This window comes from Chinchilla lanigera, unplaced genomic scaffold, assembly GCF_000276665.1.
Source record: "Chinchilla lanigera isolate Chin_1 unplaced genomic scaffold, ChiLan1.0 scaffold00030, whole genome shotgun sequence".
In the NCBI taxonomy this organism is placed as follows: Eukaryota; Metazoa; Chordata; class Mammalia; order Rodentia; family Chinchillidae; genus Chinchilla; species Chinchilla lanigera.
In genome coordinates this window covers 14,436,704-14,460,486 of record NW_004955431.1, presented here as the reverse complement: position 1 = coordinate 14,460,486, position 23,783 = coordinate 14,436,704, and the positions used below count along the sequence as shown (strand labels likewise).

The window sequence follows — 23,783 nt, the reverse complement described above, 5'->3', positions numbered from 1 at the left end:
GGAGACACCCCAGTAAATATTGTTTAAAATATATTACTGTGATATGTTTACATTGGTAATCATCGAAAGGTTAAGCTTTTTAAAAAAGACAATAAGATTTTGTGATGAAAATATGCTCTTGATACAAAACTAAATTAAGAAATAAAATAATGACAATTCATTATCACTAATTTCCTGATGTATTAAATGTATTCATGCCTTCCAAATGTACAGTATTCAAAAATGTAAAACTGAGATTGTTTATAATGATCTGCCATTCTCTTGTGCTCCAGATAGTTGTAATAAGAGGTTCATGTCAAGCTAACATGAGGTCATCAGTCAAATGATAATTTTTTTTAACAAAACACTTATGTGATGTTTATACCATGCATGTGCCACTACATGTAGAGATGCTTAGATATTGAACAGCCCAGAAAATGTTATGAATTTCTTCAGTGACAGCCTATCAAAGGACAACAAATTAAGTAAAAGCTTCTTATGTACTAGGTAGAGATGATTGACTAAAAAAGCTATTCTGTTCCAAGATGGGGATTTGAATGTGTTACAAAAATGTCATCATTACTGTTATGTTACAGTACTAGTATGCCTTTTGATTTCAAATTTTCTCTGTAAAACTATATAACTATTGTCTGTTAACATTCTACAAGGATTCAACTACTAGAATGATGATTGGTGAAAAAGTAACAGTTCTCTGGCTATACTTTATATTTCAAGGTGCTTAATACTCAGATAAAATTTTAATAATTAACTTCACTGTTCCCACTACAATGTAATGTCATTAATCTTCTCTTCTGGATGTTCAACACCTGAGGTTTGGAGACCAAAACTTAAAAAGATAGATGGGCTAAAGGGATAGCCAATGTTTTTGCTCTAGGTTCTGAAGTCAGTGAGGGCCCAGGATATAAGAGAACCTCTGCTGTGACATCCTATAACTCACTGAGTTCCTGATCTTCTGATTAAGGAGATTGTGGGACCACAGAGAAAAGTGATTCTATGGTATATAGTGCGTCTAAGGAGAGTCACCATAAAAAAAAAGTCTCACAGGCTTTCACAGAGCACAACATGATCAAGCAATGGCCATGACTAATCCTGATGGCTGACACTGACAGTGATAAGAGGGCACTGCTTGGGGTGTCCTAACTCAGACTTTGGGATCTTGGAAGCACCCAGTAACATATTTATCCAAGAGATTAGGTTATGTGGCAGCTGGATGGCTTTGTTGACTGTGTGCTACCATGGCCACTGCCATTCTGGTAAAGGAAGCTGATATAATGACTTTGGGACAAGAGCTGTGTTTGTTCCCCATGCAGTGGAGATCCTCTTGAGGTGACCTGGTGGTAAGTGGCTGTCAGGAGCCAGGCTGGGCCACTATCAAAAGACTCTTTTGTCTTTTAGACAAAATGATTAGAGGATCCCCAACTAATCATTAAAACTATTCAGGCCCTCAATTCTGCCTTTCTTTGGCCTGTGTCCCTGGAGTCACCTGAACACAACTGCATAGAAGTGATTGAGACAATCTACTTGGCTTGACCGGAATTACATGATGAATCCCTCCAGAATGTGAACCTGTTTTCTGATGGAAGCATCATGGTAATCAATGGGGTCTGGAGGGCAGGAGCAGCAGTCATCACCATCAAACAGACTGTCCAGGGTCAGACTCTGCCTCATGAGACGTCTACTCAGAGAGCTGAGCTGATTGCCCTCATATGGGCCTTACAAGAAGGAAAGCACAAAGAGGTAAACATCTATACTGACTCCTGCTATGCATTTGCCACTATGCATATGCATGGTGCTATCTACAAGGAAAGGGTCTTGTTGACTGCAGGGGAAAAAATATGTCAAAAATTCCCAAGAAACACTGAGCCTCTTACAGGCTGTTTGGCTGCCTGTCAGAGTTGCTGTGATCTGTTGTCCCAGGCATCTGAAAGGCAATTTGATGGAAGCTCAAGCGTATTGAGTGGCAGACTTGGCCCCCAAACAAGCCACTGACGCAGAGTTGCTCCCAGTGCCCTGGGCCCTACTGGCTCCACTTCTCAAACCACCCAAGTTTTCAGAAGCAAAATTAAAATGGGCCAATACAGAAGGGGCCATAGGAAAAAGATGGGTGGCAGGTTTTACCTGGAGGAAAGATATACCTCCCTGAAGCTTTAGGGCATTTTATGATAAAGGAGCTGCATAGCCACACTCACTTAGGAAAGACTGTCATGGTAAGATTACTAGGCCACAACTTCTTTGTTCCCAGACTGTGGACTTTGTGTACTTCAGTGGCTGCCAGATGCATGGCCTGCACATATAACAATCCAGTCTCTCACCTTCAACAACAAGCAGGTATCTGAATGCAAGGGACTTTGTTATTTTTTTATCTCTTTAAAATAAAATTTTAAAAAATGCTGAGATTCCATCTCATTCCAGAAAGAATATATATTATCAACAAATCAACCAACAACAAATGTTTGAGGGGTTGTGTAGAAAAAGAAACACTTCTTCACTGTTGGTGGAGTATAGTCTGGTGAAACCACTGTGGCTATTAGTGTTGAGTTCCCTCAAAAACTGGAACTAGAGGTTCCATTGGACCCAGTTATTCCCCTTCTTGGTATCTTCTCAAAAGAGTTAAAAGCATCATACTACAGTAATATAGGCACTTGTATGTTTATAGGGATACAGTTTGTAAGCTAAATCCTCGATCAGCCCAAAATGTCCAAATGCCCCTCACCTGATGAATGAATAAAAAAGATGTAGGGTTTTTTTAATATACAAAAGAGAACTACTCTGCTATAAAGAAGGATCAATTTGAGACATTTGTAGCTAAATGGATACACCTTAAGACCATATTCTTAAGTGAAATAAATTGGACATACATGTTTAAATACTACATTGTTGCTCTTGTGTGTGAAACTGAAATGTATAATAGGTATTGGGAAACAGGAAAAAATGTTCAAATGAGAATGGGATGAAGGGAGGGGAGAGAGGGGAAAGGAGTGAAGGGACAAGAAGAAGGAAAAAATGGAAACAAATTTTTGTAAATAAGCAGAAGAAGGCTCAAAGGGAGGGGTGGAAATGTGGAAAAATAAGAAGCAAGATATGACATGTACAGGTAAAAATTCTCTGTGATGAATGTTATCACTATGTATATCTAAAATGTACCAATGAAATTAAAAAATGTAAAAATAATAAAAGCTACACAAATTTAATGGCTATATTAACACATATCTCCAAAATAAGATTTACTGTTTTACTTCCATGTATGCATTCATCAGGCATTAAATATGACCACCCTTTTTCTACCTTCTCTTCCCATCTCTTCTCCTCCTATCCAATTTTTCCAGTCCCTAGTAATTCCTCTTCCACTGTCATGTTCTTCTGCATCTGTTTTATTTCACTTAAGATGATGCTGTCTAGTTCCACTCATTTTTCTACAGATAATAGAATTTTGCTCTTTATTTCACTCTTTAGTTTCAAAATTCTTTTGAGAAAATTTCTTCACTTCCAATACTAGGTTATTTGCCTAGGTTTCTCACCACATCATAGCATCTTATCACATCATTCTGTCTATCTTCATGTCTGTCCACAGGATGAAGCTATGAACCTCAAGAACTAAATTTTACTCATTATTCCAGAAAATGGAATGAAAATACTTGTTGAATGGATAAACTATTACAGCTATAGAAAAGTGGCATGCTAAGTTTAATGCTTCTTGAAGTTCTCTTGACAGTAAATATAGAGAAGGCTATGAGTAGGTGGGACACAGGACAAGGCATGGAAGAATTTCCAGGGCTAAGTTGTACCACAATCAAGAAAGGGATGGTAAATAAATGAGAATCCCAGAAAACGCTGTAGACACACCAAATACCATGGTCATGGGGGGCAGGGTGAATCCATGAGGAGTAATGTGAATCTGAGCTCACAGCCAGGGAGATCCTTCAGTCCCTGCTTTTGGGTAGTGTTGAGGACAAGACAAGGATCAAAGATGGACATCTTTGAAAACACACAACTCTATGGAGGACTATTTTGTTTCCATATGTGACTGAAGAATTATGATTCAGCATATCCCAAGTAGTCCATGTAGTGGAGTAAAAAGAGGCCATATACAAGTTCATACAGGTCTAGAAGCCAAAGTAAAATTAGCGCTGAGTGCTAACCAACTTCTAAGGAGATGAATGGCCATGGAAAGTGTTCAAAACAATTGAACGCTTGGATTTATTTTATGGTGGGCTTGCTATGTAAAGAAAGAGCCCCCTATAGCCCTGGCATGATTCTGAGTACATAGAAAGTTCATATATCTACAAAGCATTTGAGAATGTTTGAAGCTTAGAAATTCCAGCATCTGTAGTTCAGGAAGGTGCTGAGATGATGAACCTCTCACAGAAGGCTGGGGTTGCCCCCACAAAGTTCTTGCCATTCTACTATCACTTTCCACAGATTTAGTTATTCTTAGCTAAACCAGGCAAGCAGTGATATAAAACTGAAACAAAATCCTATCTCAGTAGGTGGTTCAGTTAGGCAGGCTCCAGCTACCCTAACCTCATGTAAAATCATGCAACCCCAGAAGACAGAAGTGCAGAGATGGGGTCACCCAGAGCCTCTGACTCTACATTTTCTCTAAGGCTCTTCTTGGGATGTGAATCAGTTTTCTATTTCCTCACGGTGCTCTCCACTCCTTTTCCTGAACTTTACCTCTTCTGGCTCACTTCCTAGTCCTCTGGCTGCTCCTCCCCAGCACTCATCAGGAGCTCTTTGCACTGTGCTCAATTTCCATCCTCCAAGTATCTCTGCTCCTGGATCTTTTTTCTCTTTTCACTCCAGATATCTAGCTGCTGGTCAATCTCAAGGATAGTATGACTTCAGCTATTCTTTGTACACTGATGCCTCCCAAATGTTTGTTCCTTTCTAGATTTCTTCTTTAAACTCCTGGCTAACAGCACTACCCATCTGTCCCCCAGGAGCTCCATATTCAGTATGTTCCTTATTTCCTCTCACCTCTCAATTTGCAGCCATATCTTTTCTGGTAAAACTTGTGAATGCCACTTCCCTACATTTGGTTGTCCAAATCAATTGGCAGCAGATTACCCTGAATCTCTTCCCCTCTCTTTAGTCATATACTACACAACTAGTTCTTTTGGTTTTACTTTGCAAATTTCTCTGAAATCCATTCCTATTTTTTACCTTGCTACTCCTATGTTCTGGATGGGCATGCAGTTTTCTTTTTGTTCTTCCCTAGTAGCTGTAATATAGCTTTATTGTTACTTTTGTGAATCTTCTAGTGGGAAATTTATGAAGTGACTTTGGCCTGGAGTCAGTGTCCTCCTGCTATAAATCCCTCTTGTGGGACCATATTGTGTATGTAGGCTTCTACAATTAGGAACCTGTTTGCTGCTTTCTTATTCCCAGTGTCCCTATAATACTATTTTTCTTTTACTTTCCTTGACAAGTATTGCCAATCTATATAAGACCATCATGAACTGAAGTGTGAGCAAACATGGCATTCTTTTCAAGTACTTTGAACTCAACTTTGCTCTTGAGAAAAGGTAATTCAATCTTTTCCATTCTGGCATATTCAATATGATCTGTACTTTCCTAATAATTCAACATTATTTTCTCAATCACTGTCAAATTCAGAGCTGATCACCATGGGGCAAATGCTCTGTTTAGCAGGTTTTATTTTCTTCTCCACATTCACATGCTTTTCTTCTCAGAGGTTACACAAGTGCTCACAGGTTGGATGAAGGTGCTGATATATTTTTTCAACACTGCAGGAGAAGTGTCTGGTCACTCTTTGAAGTGTTCCCTCTTGCTCAGTCTTTGGATGTGGTCTCTGTCATTTACAGCATCTGCTGTGGCATGGTTTGGTGGCATGGTTTGGTGGCCTGAGCATCATGTCTAACCTGAAATCCACCAGAATCCTCTTTCCTCCCCAGCTGATGACAAGTTTCTACCACTGCCCTCTGCTACCTTCTCCAAGTTTCAGACCCCTGCTAGGTCACTCTTCCTTTCAGAATCCCCAAATCTCTTTGAAGATCTGGGAACATTTGTCAAATTTCTCCTCACCCTGTGGGAACTGAAGACATAGGGGGCTTGTAGGCAGCCCCTTTAAGTTCTCCGTAGCTGCAGCCACTCCTTGGCTCTATCATGGTGTGTGCAGTGCCACACCAAACATGGAATAAGCCCTCAGAAAGGTGAACCCTCAAAGATTTTTACCTATTTTTGATGGGTTTTTTAATCTTCCTTTGAAAAGTTGTCTTCAGCAGTGAAAATCCAGGTTCCATGGTGTACTTATTAGGTGTACTCATGGGATAAAGGTATATCTCAGACCATGGATCTCAGAAGTGTTATCTTTCAGATATCCACTTCAATTTGTCTTGTAAACTGTCAGTGTTATACAGCAATGGCAAATTCATCTCAGTGAAATCAGGATTCTTATCCTGTTACTCAAGGTCTTGTCTAACACCCAGGGCCTTTCTTTGTAGAAGGGCCAGGACAGCCTACTGGTCTGCTGTGTCACCCATCTGTAGTTTCCACAGTGATGTCCATTGTTGTGTTGTCCCACAGTTGTTGGGCCACACTGGGTGCTTTAGGGATGTCCCTGAGATCCATCCCCCATACCATTTCTGTTCCATTGACATGCCACATCTCAGGCACACAGGAACCATCTTCTAACTTTCAGTTAGTCCGAGCTACGTGGAAGTTTTCAGAGGCCATGTAAGGACCTACCTTTGTGCATACTCTTTTCATCTACTTAGTTTTTTGAATCTGGCCACTTCCATGGGGATTTCCCTGGGTCCTTTCTTCTGCACAAGTCCCTTCTTCTCATGGTCCCCAAAGACCTTGTGAGGCTTTATCTGGAGAGTACAGTGTTTTGCAGAACACACAGATCAGCCCTCATATCTTTCCTTCCCTCTTGTACCGCTGGCAGGAAGAATCTTCTGCTATCACTGGAGGAAGGGGAGAAGGAGGAGGCCTCTGGCTCCTATTCACTAGGTTTATTCCCAGATCACTTAAATCAAAGGCTGGAATATTCCCATAAATTCTAGGCTTTTAAAACTCAAAAGGCAGGAAGAGACTCTTTTCCCCTATATTCCCACCTGTCATCCCCTGTTTTTGTCTGATGCTTTGGATCAGGCTTAAAGGTTGCAATTTTGAAATAAAGAAGGGCCAACCATGCACAGTACCCTCCACCCCCTGCTGCTTCTGACCATCCACACTAGCATTGTTAAATAAGGAGGTTTCTTCTGAATTGATCCTTGACTTAAAAAACAGGCACAATGATACCATGGGAGGAATTTTTGACTCTAATGCTTCAATGGCTATTTGTAGTATTAAACCACAAAGGTGTAGTCCACAACACATCCTAGGAAAAACTTCAGAATCTAGGGAAGAAATCTGGGCTTGTTTCTTTGCTGTGTTTATTTTCTATTTAAGTATTTAAAAAACCACAGAGGGGTGGACCTAGGTGAAAGGGAACTCAATAGAAAATGAAACCAAATGGCAACCAGCGGCCCGGTTTCCTTCTCCTACCCTCATGTCTGCTCTTTTCTCCTGGGAATGGTGTGTAGAGAACTCATGTGTTTCTGGCAGGAGCAAATAGAAGTAACTATGAGGATAGCCACTCACTGTTTCTCAGGAAATCTCTACAATTGTTCAAGGATTTAAATCCATGATGTTAAGACTGAAGAAACAAGAACCACAAAAGAAAGACAAAACATCTGAAAAAGGCTGAGAGGTCTGCAAAAGGTGGCCACTTTCCTCAGCAGCATTCCTTTTTCTCCTTCCTCTGTTCCTATATCTCCTTCTCCCCACCTTTTTCTCCTCATGCTACTGCTGGCCAGCATTTACAGAGTGCAGACCCTACGCCAGACACTTTCCAAGGACTGTACACAAATGAGCCCTTTTAATCTGCATAGCCACTGTATGAAGCAGGTTACCACCCTCATTTCCCCCCAAGCTGATGTGCCCTAGAGGGTGCTGCAGATGGCAGAGCTGGAACATGACTGCAAGTGGGATGAACCTGTAGTTCCTAACAACTCTATGACAATGCTTTCCATGACTCTTATTTGAGGACAACACTGTGATCACAGAGCCTGCTCCAAGAACATATACCTGGGAGGTAGTGGTCAGTTTGGACTTAGAGAATCTGAACTTTAAGCTTGGTCACCAAAATGGTCAAAGGAGAATGAATTAACATTCTCTCTCCCTTTCTGACACCAACCATACTCTTCTAGATCTCACTTTATGCTAGCCCAAACCTGCCTCAAAACATTGAGTCTGTTTGTGAAATATCACATTTTGTCCTCAAACTTCAGGCTATTATATAACTTACTCCATAGTTCTATCTGTGTTTATTTTTGTACCCCCAGTATATTGTGTCAATCACAATTCCAGGTCATTACATTGCGCACAAGCCTATCAGTAAGATCTGCTTATCTGAAGAATCAAGAAGAAAACTGAGCAAGTAGGACATACAGCAGAGAAACCAGTTATATCCTCCTGTGACAGATGGAGATCTGACCTCCTGAGCCCCTGTGCAGATTCTGACAGCGCCCATGTGGTACTTAACACTGTTCTCCTCAAGCCTGGCCTGAAAGATCAGGTTACGTCCTGGTACCCTCCCCTGAGCAAGGTGCACACATCACTGTCAGTCTTATGGCAGATGCAGTATGAAGGGCGACCACAACACACAGAGGCATGAACATTCTCCTAACTGGTCACCCTCAGATTACCTGGGCCTCTTGACACTGACTGAAATTTAAGTGTATTAACTCCAACAAATACCAGACCCAGAATTTACTTGGAATTGGTATGGGATCAATCTCAATCCTACAATTTTAACATTTGACTATTTTAGGAAAATGTACACTATTTAGTGGCTTCTATCTTCCTGACCCTCACTTCTACCTTTTATATGCAAGCCTGAGCATCCTCGGTCTTTGAGAAGCATGGAGCTGGCCCTATAGTACAAAGGTTATGAGCATAGGGATTTTTCGGAAGCCAGCGGAGCCAGTGTGAAATAAAATTTCCATTGGACCCTTGGACATGGCTCAGGGACATGGAGCCACTGACAGCCACTCATGGCCCCGGGTCTTGGACTTCCACTCCACCTGAGGTTAATCACCCTCACCTATGCATCAGAGACAATGCCTGAAGTCCCCAAGGGTGAGTCACTTTTCCAGACTGCGGGAGGCTGAGTCCCATTAGTCCTCTTAGACCGGGAGTCTGTTCTACTTCCTACCTTATAGGCAGAAGAACCACCACACAGAGCTTTGAAGCATCGGTGGATGCATCTCACGTAGAGCTGGAGGCTACACAGGGCTGAGAGGAGTCATCTGAGAATCTGTATTTTGATACACCTCATAACAAAAACGAAAGCCCCTCAAAGGCTCTGAAACTCTGAGCCACAATATGCTTTAGGCAGCAACCTAAGGGGTGTTTTCCTTTTGACAGCCCAACAGAAGCATTAATTACGGGGCTGGGGATTTAGCTCAGCGGCAAAGCGCCTGCCTGGCAAGCGCAAGGTCGTGAGTTCGATTCCTGGTACCAGAAGAAAAACTACAAAAACAAAACAAAACAAAAAGAAGCATTAATTACAACTCAAGATACCCTCTGACAAGCGATTACAGTCATCACACTTAATGAGGCAGCGCTTGCTGCAGGTATTTAAAAAGATGCTGCCAAGACGGCATCTTAAAACTACCATCTTGAGGAAGGACTTGTCTCTGGACATTATCTCCAGGAAGGGCAGGACTGTGTAGATGTGCCTGAGGGCATCCTGGCCTGCAACAAGCTGTCCTTGGAGAACAAGGGCCAAGTTGTCACAGGAAGGCAGGCTCATGAACACCTGAAGACCTTACGTCCCAACCTGCTTTTGCAGCTCAAGGACTGTGAAGCTCTGGGCAGATCCAGGCTGCTGAGGCAGTTTTTCCATTTTTGGGATGAGCATGGCAGCGTCTAACTCACAGGGCTGTCCCGTAATGTAAGCTGAGGACAGTGGCACAGTCAGCATTTATAGCTTTTATTCTTATTTTTACTCTACAACATACTACAGTTACTAAGATATAAGGACTGGACTTGCTCTTGTGCTTTTGTGCTCTCTTCTTTAGTTTTTTTTTTTTTTATGTTGTAAGGTAAACCAGCATACAGAAAAAGTACATAAATATATGCAGTTTAATGAATTTTTCTGAACCCAACTCTGTAATTGCCTCCTGGGTCCCGGAGAGGACATTGCTGATGCCGTAGGGACGAGCCTCTCCCTGGTGGGTCCCGCCTCTCCCTGGTGAGTTCCGCCCCTCCCTGGTGGGTCCCACCCCTCCCCTTCATTCCCTGCCTCCCCTTGGTTCTTGTCTGATTGGGCTCCTCTGCTAAGGTTAGGGCTCGTCTCTCTTTCACACAGCTTGCAAACAAGGGCAGTGAGGCTCTTTGGAAATATGCCTTCTCAGGCACCATGCAGTTCACCCACATAGCACAGCCTAGCATGCCTTGGATTATAAAGGCACCAGTGCCTGAGCCTCCCCAAGTCAACCCCATGCCCCCATCAGATACAGATAGTGTGGAAGTCAGTGCCTCGCAGGTGATGGCTCCTTCCCAGGCCAAAGGAACGTCTGCATATGCTGAGTTTATTCCAACCATTTTTTATTTCTATGCTTCCTCACGAGCTTCTCTGATTCATCCAGGGACTAAGTTCTGTGGAATCTTTCTCTCCTGATGCCTCTAGGACATCCAAGACATTTCCATTGTCTTGGCCCCATACTTGCAGACAGAGTCGCTGGAGACTGGTCTCTCAATGGATTGCTTCAATTTTTCAATACTGTGTCTAAAAAAGACTCTTGCCCCTTAGTGTATCAGTTCCTGATCTGGTTTACTTTTTTCCTCAAGCCTGAAGCAAAGGGATGATCTGATTATTTAGGAGAAATTTGTCCATTTCAAAAAACTTCTCCCACTTTATTTGTGAAGTCAGTATTAATGGAGTCACTCTGTAAACGTCAGGTTAGGGTGGGAGGCATCCGGCCCCAGTCCCTGCAGTAAGGAATAAGGGTTTTTTCATGGGGGAGGAGGAAGTGCATGAGCTATGAAGGTCACGCAGGCCCCCTGTCCACTGCACGGTGCACAGCACTCACAGTAGCCATTCACTGGTCGAACTGAACGCCAGGAGCTCTTGGACAACTTGAAGCTGGGTGAATTCTGTCTCAATAGTAAACTTGGTTGGACCAACCTTAATCTGGGGAATTCTGTAAGGAGTAATTTTGTGAATTTAGTATAACAATACTCAGCTTTCATGTTCTATTCGGGTAGCAGTTCTATGAAAGAACGGAGAGATAGGTGACAGCAGCTGTCAGGACATGGCCACACTGTCTTCTGGGAGTGCTGGCCATACACAGAGCACCAGGAGTCTTTAGAGGGCCTATCACTAGCCAGGAGAGTCCTACAGCAGGGTCAGATCAAGGTCACCATTTGAACATACACTCTGGTATGCCCTGGACACACCTAGTAGTCACTTGCAGAGATCCAGAGAATTGAGGGCTTTTTCAAGGAACAAAGTCTTGAAATACAGTAAATTCTTAGTGAAAATACACTGTTATGCAAGTTAAAGGCAAGGTGTGCAAGGTGGTGCTGTTTCAGCAACAGAACACCTTAAAAGTGAATGCAGATCATTAGCCAGATATTCTGTCTATAACTAATAACAATTTTGGATTCTTATTCTCTATGTGGGCCTGCACTTCAATAGTTGAATGCATAAGCAGAGGGCTGGAGAGATAACATGTCAGATTGCCAAGTCACTTTTTTTTTTTCCATCTCCACCTGGACCCCATCTTTTGCAAGAGCATAGCCAAGTGTGAAGGAACCTGAAGTTTAATCAGTGTGTGTGTGTGTGTGTGTGTGTGTGTGTGTGTGGCTCTTTAAAAAAAAACCCAAAATATCTTATTTTTGTAAATTTTATAAAAATATATCATCACGTGGGTACAGGATGGAGGCCCCCAACCCAGGGTTTTGAAAGGGATGTGATGGAGCCTCATTCGCCTCTGGCTCTATTCATCTTTGTGAGCACCGAGCCCAGAACAATGCAGGGCAGAGAAAGCACTCAGTAACTGCCAAATAACTGATTCGCTCACCCTTGCCTCAGTTGTACCCCCTCTTTCCCTGCTAGGCCTCCCTTCCCCCGGCCTTTTCTATAGAGAAACCTCGGGGCACGACACACCTCTCCCACACCCAGCAACAAAGCCAAGTGGTTCAAGAGCACCGGGCTGCAAGGTCAGAGCTCTGAATACAAAGCCAGTCTTCACCATTTATTGGCTGAATGACCTTGGCGGTTTGAGTTGATTGAGTCTCAGTCTCTCCACCTGTAAAATGGGAACCCCAAACCCCTGCCGTGACAGTTGCTATGATTAACTCAGATGATGCAAGCAAAATGCAAAGCTTTTCGCAGGCCAAGTGCTTAACCATCCCGTAAAGGCAGCTGTTACTAACAACTTCCTCGAACTCCAGCCCCCTCCCCAGGCAGCCGCTTCCATGCGTATCCCTGAAAAGAAGATCGAAGTTCTCAAGGTCCTCGAACCTTACCACATAAAGGTCCAGCCCCTCTCGGCCCCGCCTGGGCCATGAAGTCATTTTTTTAAAGTAACTATAGAAGGTACTGATGCTTGTGCTGAAGGTGCATGGAAACAGCCACATCTATTAAAAATTGGATAGATACATTATATTGCTTTATTTCCCCAGATTACTTTCCCGCTAATGTAGAAAATAAGACTGTTAAACGACCTCTTTGTTGAATTAAATATCTCATCAATGTTATGATATCATCTTTTACTTTGCTCAGAATAAGCCAAATCATACAGACCAAGGGGGCCTGCACATATCTCAGTAGTGCACAACTAGCGGCATGCAGAGAGATGGCCGGAACACTCCATTGTAGAGCTGCTCTCAATTCGAAGCAATTTATTTCACAAAACATCATTCAGTCTGACTTGCTGAGGGAAGGGAAGGTGGTAATCAAGACAAAAACACTGCAGTGTTTAGGATTATACTACCCACTGGCTAAAATACCACTACAGAATTGGGACTACGTCATAGGAAGAGTTAGACCACACAAGGAAGTCATTCTCACATGTGCTTACGCTAACATGTACGTCTGGGATGCAAAGCCAAGTCAAAAGAACTCTGTGAGACCACAGAATGAGAAAATAAAATGTTGAAGACCAAGAGGAAAGTATATAAAATTGCAGTGATTTTCAGTATAGAAGGAAAGCAGACAAGATGTGTGGTAGTGGTAGGTGGAGAATAAGAGAAATTTTGAGTGGTATGTAATCCAGGACTGCCTCCTACAGAGTCCTGTAAGCCAAAATAAGAAATTTGGACTTCACGCTAAGATCAATGGAGGACACCTCTGAGCAATGTTAAGTAGGGAAGTGACATGACCAGACTTATATTTTGTAGAAACTTCAGTCTGTTCTATGGAGAATAGAGGGATCTAGAAAGAGCAGAGGTGATGAGAGAGTATTTACTATTCACCAGTGGACCACATACCTAGAAATGATATACCAATGAGGTGAAAAATAAGATGGGAATGCTAAGCTGAAAGTCCTTTTGATAATTTGAACCCTATGCAACAGATCCTGAGTGTGCTATTAAAGCCCCCACCCAACATAGATTGTGCAGTTCTGTCCAGTATCTGTGAAGAACAGAAGGGACCTAAGATGAGATCATCATGTGAATAATTATCTCTCAAAGCATCTTTGCTTCAAATAGCTTTTAATGAGTTTAATAAATACTGAAATCTTTTGATATTTCTAACAAACAAAAAGAAATAGCCCAAGAGCCAGCCCTCCATAATCCCCAGCTCTTGATGAGTGGTTAAATTTATTTTATTTTATTTTATTTTTTTTGATTAGAGAAAAATTTATTAGGGGCTGGGGATTTAGCTCAGCGGCACAGTGCCTGCCTGGCAAGCTCAAGGTCATGAGCTCAATTCCTGATACTGGAAGAAAAACAAAACAACAACAACAACAAAAAATTATTATTTCTTAGCAGGTTGAACTTACTCTAATTAGGATGGCTTTTGCTTTCTTGCCATATCTTGAGAGACTGGAGGAAAGTTAACAGAGGATATAAGGTCACCTCAGTATGAGGTTAATGACTTTTTTAGAATTTTATAGTTTGGAATTGAAGGTTTTCTTCAGCTCATATGAGGACAGCCTTCATTTCAAAGCTATTTTCCCCCTAATTTAAGATTATTCTGACAGTATACATTGTGTGTTCTTTATATGTTCAGTATACATTTATGTTCTGATCTCCACTACTCCCCATGATATGTAAGTATTTATAATTTGTGTCCTGGGAATAGTTGATAAGAATGATCTAAAACGCTCTCGGTAGCTCCCTTCATATTTTAAAAGTCATTCTGCTTTCAGTTTTCTAATTACTCATAATAAGTCCTTCTCCCCTCTTTTTTCTGGAGGAAAATCACTGGTAAGGGGACTCAGGTTTTTGTTTTTGTTTTTTGCAAGGTGGGTATGTTTTAGCACTGGAGAGACACCAGGAAAATAGAATTTGCATTGAGATATTTTCTCAATATTCTTAAAAATCTCATTTTAAACTTTGAAAAATATAGTTTGTCTAAAATAAGACGAACAGGGTGAATTCTAACTCTTGAGCTTCTCTCTGTATGTACAGCTTTGGGCCACTTATGGCTTTTTCCTTCCATGATTTTTCAGTCCATGTCATTGTGAGAGACTCAGGTACCCAGAAAGCAATGCTTACAAAATTCAGGTCTCCTTTGGTTTTTACCGGGAGACCTTCTTCAGTCTTCTCACGCTTACGAGTTGGATGTGTAATAACACAACTGATGTAAGTCAACTCATTTGCACATTGAAGGCAGCGAGGACGTATAAAGATTGAAAACCACCAGTCGATGGGAGGGGTGTGGCGGGTTTCACAAGAAACCTTACATGGCATGTCTTCAAAGGAGACGGTTGGTATGCTGGCGGCTAGTCCTGTGCTTACATCAACAGTTTCTTCCTTTCTTTCTTTCTTTCATACATGTTTGCAATACACAATGATCATATTCATCATGGGGGATTTTTACCTGTACATAACACATCTTAATTCTTTTGGGGGCAGGTTCTCTTTCTTTCCCCTCCCTCCAACCCTTTTTCCCCTCCCAATTTTCACAAACTCTGTTTGCATTTTTTTCTTCAATTCTTTCTTTCCCTTAAATCCCTTCTCCCTTCCTTCCCTCCCTCATCCCCCCGTCTCTTGCTCCCCTCCCATTTGAATAATTTTCCTACTTTCTAATATCTTCCTCCACTTTGCTCTTATTTATACTTTAGTGTCTCACATAAGAGAAAAATAGGATATTTAATCCTGTGTGTCTGATTTATTTTGCTTAAGCAAATGGGGTAGCTTCTAGTTAGATCACTTTACTTCCGGAGCACTTGTAGAGCAGGATGCTGGCTTCCATTAGAAGAGCAGGCACCTGTGCTTGGCAGTTCCTCTGCCCCATGCAGGACCTCTACCTCTCACAGAGGCTACTCCCCCACTCCGCCTCCATCTCTGTCTCCCCTGGGTCCTCCTCCATTGGTGTGGAGCATATATGGCACAGACTGCTTCTTGAGGAGGAGTGGATAACTGGGGCAGCCATGTTCAGGCCCAGGTTCTCCCTGAGCCCCATAAGTCTGTCTGGCAGACAGGCGTTGCTGCTCTGTCATGTCCAACTGACTAAACTTCTTTGTTCGCAAAGGATTTTTCTTTCAGGAATTCTATGCTTTTTCCTTCAGTCTGGTTTCTTCTGGGAACATTCAGTCCAGCAGAAATATCTGAATATACACTGATTTCAAAGGTGCCTGGAGCTGTGGGTACATCAAGAGATATGGCTGGACCCGTTATCAGTGACAGTTAAGAACTTTCCTGGGTTCTGTGACAGTTAAGAAGGGGCCCTGCCTGGAGCACTGAAGCTGACCTGTGGGTCAAAGGTCACAGGTCCACAGGTTTCTTGGCTCTGGCCTGGATAAAATGGCCTTTTGAGTATGTAAAGAAAGTACCTGTCATTTTTGTTTCAAAGTGTATATTCAATCATCCTTTTTCTCATTTTCACATAAAGTCCTAATTTTAAAAGTTCTCAGTATTTTTCAATGTCTGCCCTTGGAATGGATGGGTCCCACAATCAGATTCTTCCAGTTTACCAACTGATTCCCAGACTTTAAGAACCCAGTTCTTGTAGAAATGAGACCCATTTCTCCACGGAGGAGACTGTGTGACATGCAGGTGGGTGGGAGAGGACAGGCGCAGGAAAGGCAGCTGAAGAGCAGCAGTCAGGAGCCCAAAGGGATCCAAGTCCTGACAACAAACACAGCCCAGAAAAAAATATATAATTTAAAAAAATTAATACTGTTAACATTTCCCTCATCATAGAATGTTTTCTTCACCTTTGCCTTTTTGAAGATAGACTACAGAAGAATATAGAAAATTAGGAATATAATTTAGATAATAATTATTGAGCAGGCAATTAGGTAACCTAGATATATGTTGTTGTATCAAGGCAGAATCTCATCTCTGACTAGTGTGCAGCCAGCGGGGTACTCAGTGGGAAAGCCTTTCTGGATTATGCAGAGTAAGGCGGGAGACTAGCGCATGAAAAAATGGTAGTGAAACTGGCCGCGATTTATCAACCACTGACAGCGCTCAAATCTCAGCCAATCACGGCTGGACCGCTGGGCGTGACCTGTCACAGAGGGCGCTGTCTCACAATCTAGGCGCATATATAGAGCAGCTTCAGAGTCTGTGGGAAGGCCCAGATCTGACATCAAAAGAGGACACAAAAGATGGTGGCTCTTATACCTCCTTGCCACCGTCCCCCTATTCTTGCTGTGGCTGGTCCTGTGTGCAGGACGTATCTTCTCTTTTCTCTTTCTTCTTTTCCTCTTTTTTTCCTTCTTCTTCTCTTCCCCTCATTTTCCTCAACAAATATTAATTTGTCCTGTTTGTTAGTTGTCTCCGTCCAAGTCTTTGAACGAGACAAGATCCTGGAAACATTAGATACCACACTGACCATCCGCAATGAGCGGTATGTATCGAGAGTGAGCAGAGAGAAGGGGTGGGAGGATGGTGTCTGATCATTCTGGGTGCACCGTGTTCAGGGCCTCCACTGACAGGTGCCAGCGCAAGGCATGATTTCGGGAGCTAGGGTCCAGGACCAGCACGGCTAAGTTCTCACCCTGGCCTCTCAACCTGTTGACAGAACAGCCTGTAATCGCATTAGCTCTGCCCTCTTCATCTATCAAAGAAGGTAACAGGATCCACTCTTCCTGTTTTGTAGGATTATTGTGAAGATGAAAACTATAATTTACTTCAGCTCTTTAAAGACCAAGTAGTATTATATTGACATTTTATTATTCATTCTTATTTTCTCACCAGGTAATATACTGTTTCTTAATAGTGTTGGAAGGTGAGTTTTAGAATCTGATGACAGAACTGAACTATCTTGGGGAGCTGGGATAGATTTGGGAAATTATGATAATCTCTCAAAACATCTGGTGGGGATTACCTGAGGGTAGCTGTGAGAACTAGAGCAGCTATCAAGATGGAAATCTGGCTTTGAGCTTTTCCACCTACTACGAACACAGCTCTTCCCTACCTTATGGCTATATTTGCTCTTTTGTATGGGAATTTCTCCCTTCCTTTCTTTTTCTTTCTTTCTTTCTTTCTTTCTTTCTTTCTTTCTTTCTTTCTTTCTTTCTTTCTTTCTTTCTTTCTTTCTTTCTTCTTTCTTTCAATACAGGTCAAGGAATACTAACTCTTTGGTTGGTTTTGCTATCATAGGGCTGTTTGTTTTATTCCACCACAGTGTATGGGACTTGAATCTTCATAATCTGCTTTAGACTGAAGAGACAATGATATCAACTTACATGTTGGTAGATATTTTGTTAGATTTAACAAACTCTTTAGTTTTACTCCCAATTTTACAATTAAATAGAGTGTCTTTGTAAAGAATAAAGAGATATTGTAACTCTGGCTTGTTAATGTACATTCTAGAAACCAACCGGTAAAATGTATATAGTGTGGCTTATTGGACTAGGGTGAAGGGTAGCTCGTATGGTCTCCATCTCAGACCAGCTGAGAGCATCCACATTAATTCAGCAGAGTGGTGAAGACCCTGGGCTTTGAAGTCAGGCAAACTAAGGTTAAATGTTATAACATCATATACGGCCTTCAGATTATTTTCCAATGTGCAAATACACATAGATAGAATGAATCCATTTTTTTCCTTTTATAAAACTAGGGATAGATTTTATAATTTCTTTCAGAATCTACATTTTCTTCTTATAACAAATATTACTATATTATTAAACATTCACTGTGTAGTTTATAGTGACTGCATAGCATTTTATATATATTTGAACAACTGTCTTATTTATTTAGATTCTTTCAGTTGTTAACTTTTCCAAATAAATCTGCAATTAGTAACTTTGTAAATATCATTGTTATGGCTTGTGTCTAGGTGTTCCCCCAAAACCTCATGTGGCCATACGTGGGGATTTTCAGAGGTGGCTGGATCTAGGGTATGTGATGCTGGAATCAAGGATGTGTGTGATGCTGGGATTGATATATAGTGTGATGCTTAGATTAAGGCTGCCCGAACCTGAGTGTGAGTGCTAACCACTATAAGCGTGGGTAGTTTTGGTAGGTTACAAGGGGCAGAAAGAGGAACACTGCTTGTGACTTGTTTGCTTGCTGCTATGGTTGCTGCTACTGCTACTGCTACTGCTTATATTCTTCTGCCTCCTTCCTGCCTGCTCTGTGATGCCCTCTGCCATTCCACCCTGCCTTGGAGCCAGCCATTTATGGACTGAAACCTCTACAAACTGTGAGCCAAAATAAATCTTTCCTCCTTTAACTTTGGGTGTCAAGTATTTTGTCTCAGCAATGACATAAGTAACAAAGACACATTACTTAGTGCTTACATCTGATTATTTCACTAGCATTAGGGACAGATAGGAATCTACAGAGCTAGAAGGTTGATGGAGTGGTGGTAGGAGTCAGAGGTTCTATTCTGCTTGCTTTAATTTTCTTAACAAATGAGAAAGGAATGTTCCTTCAAGAGTGAGGGTAAAGGAGATGCTGTTGAATGTTTGAGATGAGAAGTTGTAGAAAACAGTCAGTTGTGTATGCCGTATGTGCAAATTTACTTACTTGCTAAAATTAACTTGCAACTCCCAAATCAATACTCCTAGTGCTTTTGTAGCCATTTACAAACATGTTCTTGCTCAGAGCTACAAAACCTTTGAGTCATCTAATGCTCTAACTGAGGCTATGCTCCAGCTGGCATGCATGCTTCCAGCTGAGCTTGAACAGAGCCATGCCCTGTCTTCTTGTTGCAGCTCAAATGCAATAAACAAGTTCTATGTCATTATCTCTTCAGTGTTATTTATTTTGTATTTTTTGTGGTTTACATCAGTGATATTTCTGCTTAAAATTCCCCTCCCCCAGGTGTAGTGCTAAAGTGCTATCTAGCGTTCTTGGGTGCAAGAAGACTGTGATGTGAAGTATGGAGAAGACATGTGTGTTACAGAAGCTTCATCCTGGTGAGGAGGAAGTCCCTCCTCCTCACGTGGGCTGCGGCTCTGTCACTCCTAGGTTAGATGTAGCTGGTTAAAATGAAGGGACCTGTTTTTATGCCAGGAGCTACCTATCCAACAGTCTAGGGGCAGGCACAATTTAAAGCCATCCTCTCCCTTGCAGAGTAGCTCGACAACACTTTGTACATTCTATGTCCCAACTTTCATGATTGAAAATTAGCTTTTATAATATTTCTTTGGGATGGCTAGAAAAACTAAGGTGAAGAGATTTTAAATTTCTTTCTTGCTGGTCCAGAAGGGAATCACAGAGAAAGTAGGAGAATAAAACAATTTAATTTAAAAAAGGGATATATTAGTTCCTTACACTCTTAGGAAGTACTTTAATTCTTTCATAGGCTGCCATTGTGTGGCACCACAGGTAAACTGCAATCCTCAGCAAATCTTGAACCAAATAGGAGAAGCTCTGGGTACCAAAGAGCTGGGCCAAACACCTTTGCTATCAGCTGTTAGCCAAACTAGCAAAGAGATGGCACTGTCTTCCTTAATGGCTGGGTACAAATGCTGCTGTGTGGGGTATTTAGTAACAGAAGCAGTGATCACCAGTATTTCTCACATGGCCAACTAATTGCTCAGTGATTTCAGCTTGATGTGTACACTCTTCATTCTGCAGTTTCAGTTCCTCCCGAAATTGACATGGACTTGGGCTTCAGCTTGGAGCTCAGCCACTGTTACTGCCCATACTGCTGCGAGAAGAAGTCACCCTATGGCTGCTGTAATCCGATTCAGCACGTCCTTTTTCTTTAAAACAATAAACGTTTCCATTACCGTTGTGGTGATCTGAGGCAGTCTTGTGCTCATGTAGTAGTCCCCGCTTAACTATAAAAGTGCTGCCCTCTCCCACTTGGAGATACAAGGTCATCCTGCAATTTCCCTGACTTTTTTATGCTTTTTAAACTCCATAGTGTCTTGGCTGGTTTAACAGTTATCCTGTGTGAAGCCTATCTATGTGAGGACCCTGAGCTAGGTTGCTATGAGAACAAAGAAATTACCAGGAGATACACACAACACATAGGGTTTATTGAAATTTACTAGCAGCAAGAGTCCCCTGGTAGCTGGCTGGACAGGTCAGTATGGAGGGAGGTACTTAAATACATAAATGTTGATAGAGTTAAGTTTGTTCCTTTGTGTAACCATCATTCCAAGGAACAGCCGCCTTGTAGAAAAGAATACTTCTTATACACAATGCTTGCTGAGTTCCCAGTGTACATGTGAAGGAGTTGATGTTTTTTCAAATAATACTTAACCGGACATTCTGGTCTGGACCTACTTTCACTGCCTCTTTGATTTGGCTAGTTTTGGGAACAGCAAGGGGCCTTTTGGGGGTTTAATGTTTCATGTCCCTCTTCCTTTTTCAAGTATTGTACAAGTGTATAGAAAGATCTCACAGAGGGCTGGAGACAAGGAAATGCTGGGGGTTGCCCAAAGGTTGTAGAAAGGGGACTAAAAATTGTCAAAGAAATATAGGAAGAGGCTGGCATCCCAAAGAGGACATTACATCTGACCTTCTAGCATTGGATTGGCAAGATAGAGGCAGAGGAAACTGCAGACTAGTGCATGTGAAGCACTTAACAAACTCTACCTTTCTTAATCACAAGAGCAAGAGAAGGCAGCAAGACATGGCTTTCTTGGTGGAGTCTGGTTCAAGTCTGAGACCCAGGTGCTGGGTACGTCTGTGACCTGTTGGACAGGAACAATTGTTACAGTGCAGACCCAGGATGTAGATTTGCAGAAACCAAAAACAAAGCTTGTCTTTGCTCCCCCAACTTTCTTTTATACGGTGTTTGAAGATATGAACATCACGAGGAATACACAAATGAGAAAATGAATAGAGGTGGAGTGGTAACTTATTCCATTCGTCCCATGACTGGTCTATCCAAGCTACTCTCATCAACATATGGCTTCCATCCTTGAGTGCAAAGCAGTGCTCCAGTTGTTCTGTCCTCAGACACCAGGACAGGGAACAGAGAATGTGGAGCCGGTGTCTTCAAAGAGATGGCCTGCAACTTGCACAAATCACTTCTTCTTATACCTTTTTGCCAGAATTCAGTCATTTAGCCACACATATCTGATGAAAGCAGGAATATACATAGCTGGATGGGCACACATCCAACTAGAACTTGAGAGTGCTCTGTTCCTAAAAAGAGTAGGTGTATGGGTGACAGGGAGTTAGTTGGTAGCCAGTGATTGTCATATAGCATATTCACATGTTCAGCTTTAAAATGCAATGGCCTCCTACCGACCACTGTCCAGTTATGTTTAGGAAGACAGAAATGGAGGCAGCCAGAAACATCATGAGTCCTTTGAAAAAGCTTTTATACCAAAAGAATTATTCAAAGATAGTTCATAATTTTCATCCTGGGAATTTTACTTCCAAAATTGAGCCTCAAAAGAGAGCCAAGTCTTTTTAAAGTAAAAATCATTGAGAAGTTAACCTACAACAAAGAATCGAGAGACTTCTAGCAGACTTGAGGAATGTGCACTAAGCCAGTCAACACCTGGATAAAATAGGGAAGATGGAAAAATTGGGCAAGTGGCTTTAAAATTATTTTAAAGCAAAAACTTAAAAGAACACATTGGTCTGTTTTTTCCTACTTTCATACTCATTTCATTTATTTTTGTTGAGATTCTAAAAGTGTTTCAGAATAAAAGTTAAGAAATGAGCCCATTTATTATTTATTCTTCTTATTTTTTTGTGAGAAAGATGCAAAGTATGTAGCACTTTATCTCCTCATTGTTCACGTTGAGGAGAAGTAGAGTCCCTTTAAAGACCTATGTCAAAGAAGGAAAGTTTTCATATTTTTTTCCTTCTTAAACTTTGCTCTACAGAACTTGATCTGTATGAGTTAAGAATCATAACAGTTCTTGGCTACAAAAAGAGTCCCAAGAAAGTTACTCACAATTCATTGTTAACTGTCTTAACGCTACATCAGTATAAATAATCTATTCCTGATTATAATTAAAGAGACTGGATGGGTGGTGTCATCCACTCATAATGTCCAGAAAGCTTGATAGAGATGGTAGTTTAATACTAACCCATCACCAGGAAGCAGCAACAGGAACATTACTGTAGCAGATGCCCTTACACGCTTTGTGTCCTAAGGTTTCTAATACCAATTTAGAATCACTTTGATCCCTCTGGCACCATCACTGCACATTTCTGGTTCTAACGCCTGGAGCTTTAAAGATAGCCTTCTAACTTGAAAGTTTTCTCTGTTCCCAGGTGTAGAGCATTTTGCAAAAGACTTAGAGGAACCCCTTTTGTCATCTCCCCTGTTAGTGTCAAGTTAAGTGCATTAAGTTTGCTGTGTGGCCCTCAGCTTGTCATTTTAATGGATCAGTGGGCAGCCGTCATAAAGGCCGTCTGTCCAGGAAACTGTGATTGGAGACCACATCCAAGCGAATTTCAAAAACAATGACTGATAGGAAGCTTTTAGCTCTTATTCCATTATCCTTTTTAAAGTGGCTTGTCAAAGGCCTTGAAAATAAGCTACTTTGTGAAATGACACTTCTGTCCACCACCTCCTCCTCCTTTTTGTGAGGAATAAAATGTCCACATTCATTTATGCAGATTGTTAGAAAACTAATAGTTCATACAGAGTAGACTACTTTTAGTGTTAACCATTTATTTCTAGTGTTCTAAAATTAAAATAGCAGAAATAGTTTCACATGCTTTCCATATTTTTCCTGGCATGGATTTCTAAGGGGTTTCAAACTGGTGAACATTTTCTTTATCCATTCATCTGCTGCTAAGTTTCCTTCCGTATCTTGCTTCTGTGAATAATGCTGCAACGAGTATGAAATTACAGATACCTCTTTGCAATACTGATTTTATTACCTTTGGCTATATACCCAGAAGTGAGAGTCTTAGACCATATGGTAGTTATATTTTTTGAATTGTTAAGGAGCCTCCATATCGTTTTCCATAATGGCTGACCCAATTTATAATCATACTAACAATGAACCACGGGTCCCTTTTGCCCATATCCTCACCAGTGCTGATTATTATTATTATTATAATTATTTTTACTTTTTGGTAGTAACCATTCTATCAGGTGGAGGGGTGATATTTCTTTGTGGTTGTCTTGGTTACTTTTCTCTCACTGCTGAGACAAAATATCCAACACCCAAAATTAAGGAAGGAAAGGTTTATTTAGCTCACAGTTTGTA

General features: G+C 41.5%; 1 protein-coding gene across 1 annotated transcript in view; it reads left to right on the top strand.

The window, feature by feature from the left end:
* Nucleotides 1–1,587: 1,587 nt before the first annotated feature.
* Nucleotides 1,588–23,783, top strand: part of LOC106148861 — an 83,102-nt gene continuing 60,906 nt past the window's right edge. Inside the window, exons 1-7 of the mRNA XM_013515732.1 lie at nucleotides 1,588–1,737; nucleotides 10,382–10,558; nucleotides 12,134–12,237; nucleotides 14,697–14,803; nucleotides 16,969–17,057; nucleotides 17,395–17,425; nucleotides 20,227–20,328. Of these exons, the coding sequence (XP_013371186.1) occupies nucleotides 1,588–1,737; nucleotides 10,382–10,558; nucleotides 12,134–12,237; nucleotides 14,697–14,803; nucleotides 16,969–17,057; nucleotides 17,395–17,425; nucleotides 20,227–20,328 (760 nt within the window). The remainder of the gene's footprint in view (nucleotides 1,738–10,381; nucleotides 10,559–12,133; nucleotides 12,238–14,696; nucleotides 14,804–16,968; nucleotides 17,058–17,394; nucleotides 17,426–20,226; nucleotides 20,329–23,783) is intronic.